The sequence below is a fragment of the Sphaeroforma arctica genome, assembly GCF_001186125.1.
Source record: "Sphaeroforma arctica JP610 unplaced genomic scaffold supercont1.1579, whole genome shotgun sequence".
Classification (NCBI taxonomy): domain Eukaryota; class Ichthyosporea; order Ichthyophonida; genus Sphaeroforma; species Sphaeroforma arctica.
This window is the reverse complement of record NW_014038979.1, coordinates 3,371-5,074: the sequence shown is the minus strand read 5'-3', so window position 1 is coordinate 5,074 and position 1,704 is coordinate 3,371. Positions and strand designations below refer to the sequence as shown.

Below are 1,704 nucleotides of genomic sequence, written 5' to 3'. Positions count from 1 at the left end.
AAAATAAATATATATGTGTGTGTGTGTGTGTGAATTGATCACGTATAAACTGGGTATGGACTAATATAATGATTCTTCATTGTCTAATCTGTCCGCGAATGCTTCTACCTTAAATTGTATATTCAATGTCAATACCTTTTGAATTCTCCTTATGAGCTTCACCAAGATTTGATAAGACATACTGCGGGTCGGTTGTATATCATGTTTATGTGCAGAGAATCGGGTTGTTGAGCATGGGTGGGATGCTATATACCAACGCATATAAGCTGACTATTCGGCAGCAACTTTTTAAAGAAAATATGGAATCCTTATCTCCAATGAATAAAACAGCTAGCAAGCAATCGTATCTTGACTCTCCATGTTCCCTTCGCTATTCTCGGTGAACGCACATGTTGCTTAGTGCCAAACTACCTATTTCGTATCTGTACAAAGATCAGTGTACTCCGGGTACGTATTAATGACGATGAGTTTCATATACTTAATGGTAGTTTGAACCTTCTTCCAGAGTAGGGACAAACACTGGGTTTAGAAACCCAACATCCTGGGCTTGCCTTGGATCTTTGTATACTTCGTTGAGTAGTCTATACTCCACAGACACCCTTAATTGGTAGCAGTTGAGTCCAGGCATTTGTTGGTGCAATTGATCGAGTCTTTAATACTGTCATTTACTACTAATTTGGGTTTCCGCACCTGGGACCTATGGCGAGTTCACCGCACCAACCTTTAGGAACGGCTCATGGCACCAGTCACAATCATCGGAGTTACAAAGGTAACACACAGTTACAAACCTCTGAGCCCTTCCCCCCCTTCTCTACGGCTCTGTACCCGTGCATACCTGGCGCATACGCACGCACAACGATAGTCACGTATCTCCTGCACACACTGTTATCCTTAAATATCTCTCACACGCCCAGCTGTGGCGTCTCTGATTTCGCTCTAGTGTGCGATGTAACATAGTTAAACTTGTGCATTGGTTGTTGAGGTGGGGTTTGCCAGCATGTTGAGGAAGCCTTCGTGCTGCTGCTCCCGCTTTTCATGCGTGGTTACCGGTTTGAATAGCGCCTGTGTGGGAGTGAAGGTGCACAAAACGTCAGATACGTCCAGGACGTATGACGTCGTATACGTACAAGATGTATGACGTCGTGGTATATGAACTCGAGTGCAACGTCAAGAGCATGACGTCACGTTCACAAACAAACTCACCACAAGATGTACAGAAAGGCTAAAACCCTACGCTTCAAAATATAAAATAAAAGAACAAACTTAGCCTCCTATTTAAATAGAACAGGAGGCGATGGAACGAATAAAACCCTCAGCCTCTGTGGTCATTCCATTGCTTACAAACATGTACTGTTTAACCACACTGCTCAGAGGCAGACATAAGACACACAGCAGAAATAGAACACACAGAATTACTCAACGGGCCTTACCTCTCCAAAATTCACATCGTTTCTCGGAGACCCCTTTCTCATTGGATTTGGACTCAGAAGCGACGATAGGAGATCAGCGTGTTCTTCAGGTGGAAGTACTTCGATGGATGTCTGCATGGGCGTGCATTGCATGTTATTTCCACATATATGTTTCAGATAAATGGTAAAATTCAGAAACTTTGGATGCAGTATGATTTGTTATCTATACATAAACAAATATATATATATATAATTATATATATATATATAAACAAATTTATAAATAAATATATAT

General features: G+C 41.5%; 1 protein-coding gene across 1 annotated transcript; it reads right to left on the bottom strand.

Moving 5' to 3' along the window:
• Positions 1-870: 870 nt before the first annotated feature.
• On the bottom strand, positions 871-1,562 carry SARC_11222 (hypothetical protein; the record flags this gene model as incomplete). The annotated part of the gene is made up of 2 exons (XM_014294693.1): positions 871-1,062; positions 1,431-1,562. 2 exons carry the CDS (start codon positions 1,560-1,562, stop codon positions 958-960), a joined length of 237 nt encoding a protein of 78 aa, XP_014150168.1. The 3' UTR covers positions 871-957.
• Between the last annotated feature and the right edge of the window lie 142 nt (positions 1,563-1,704).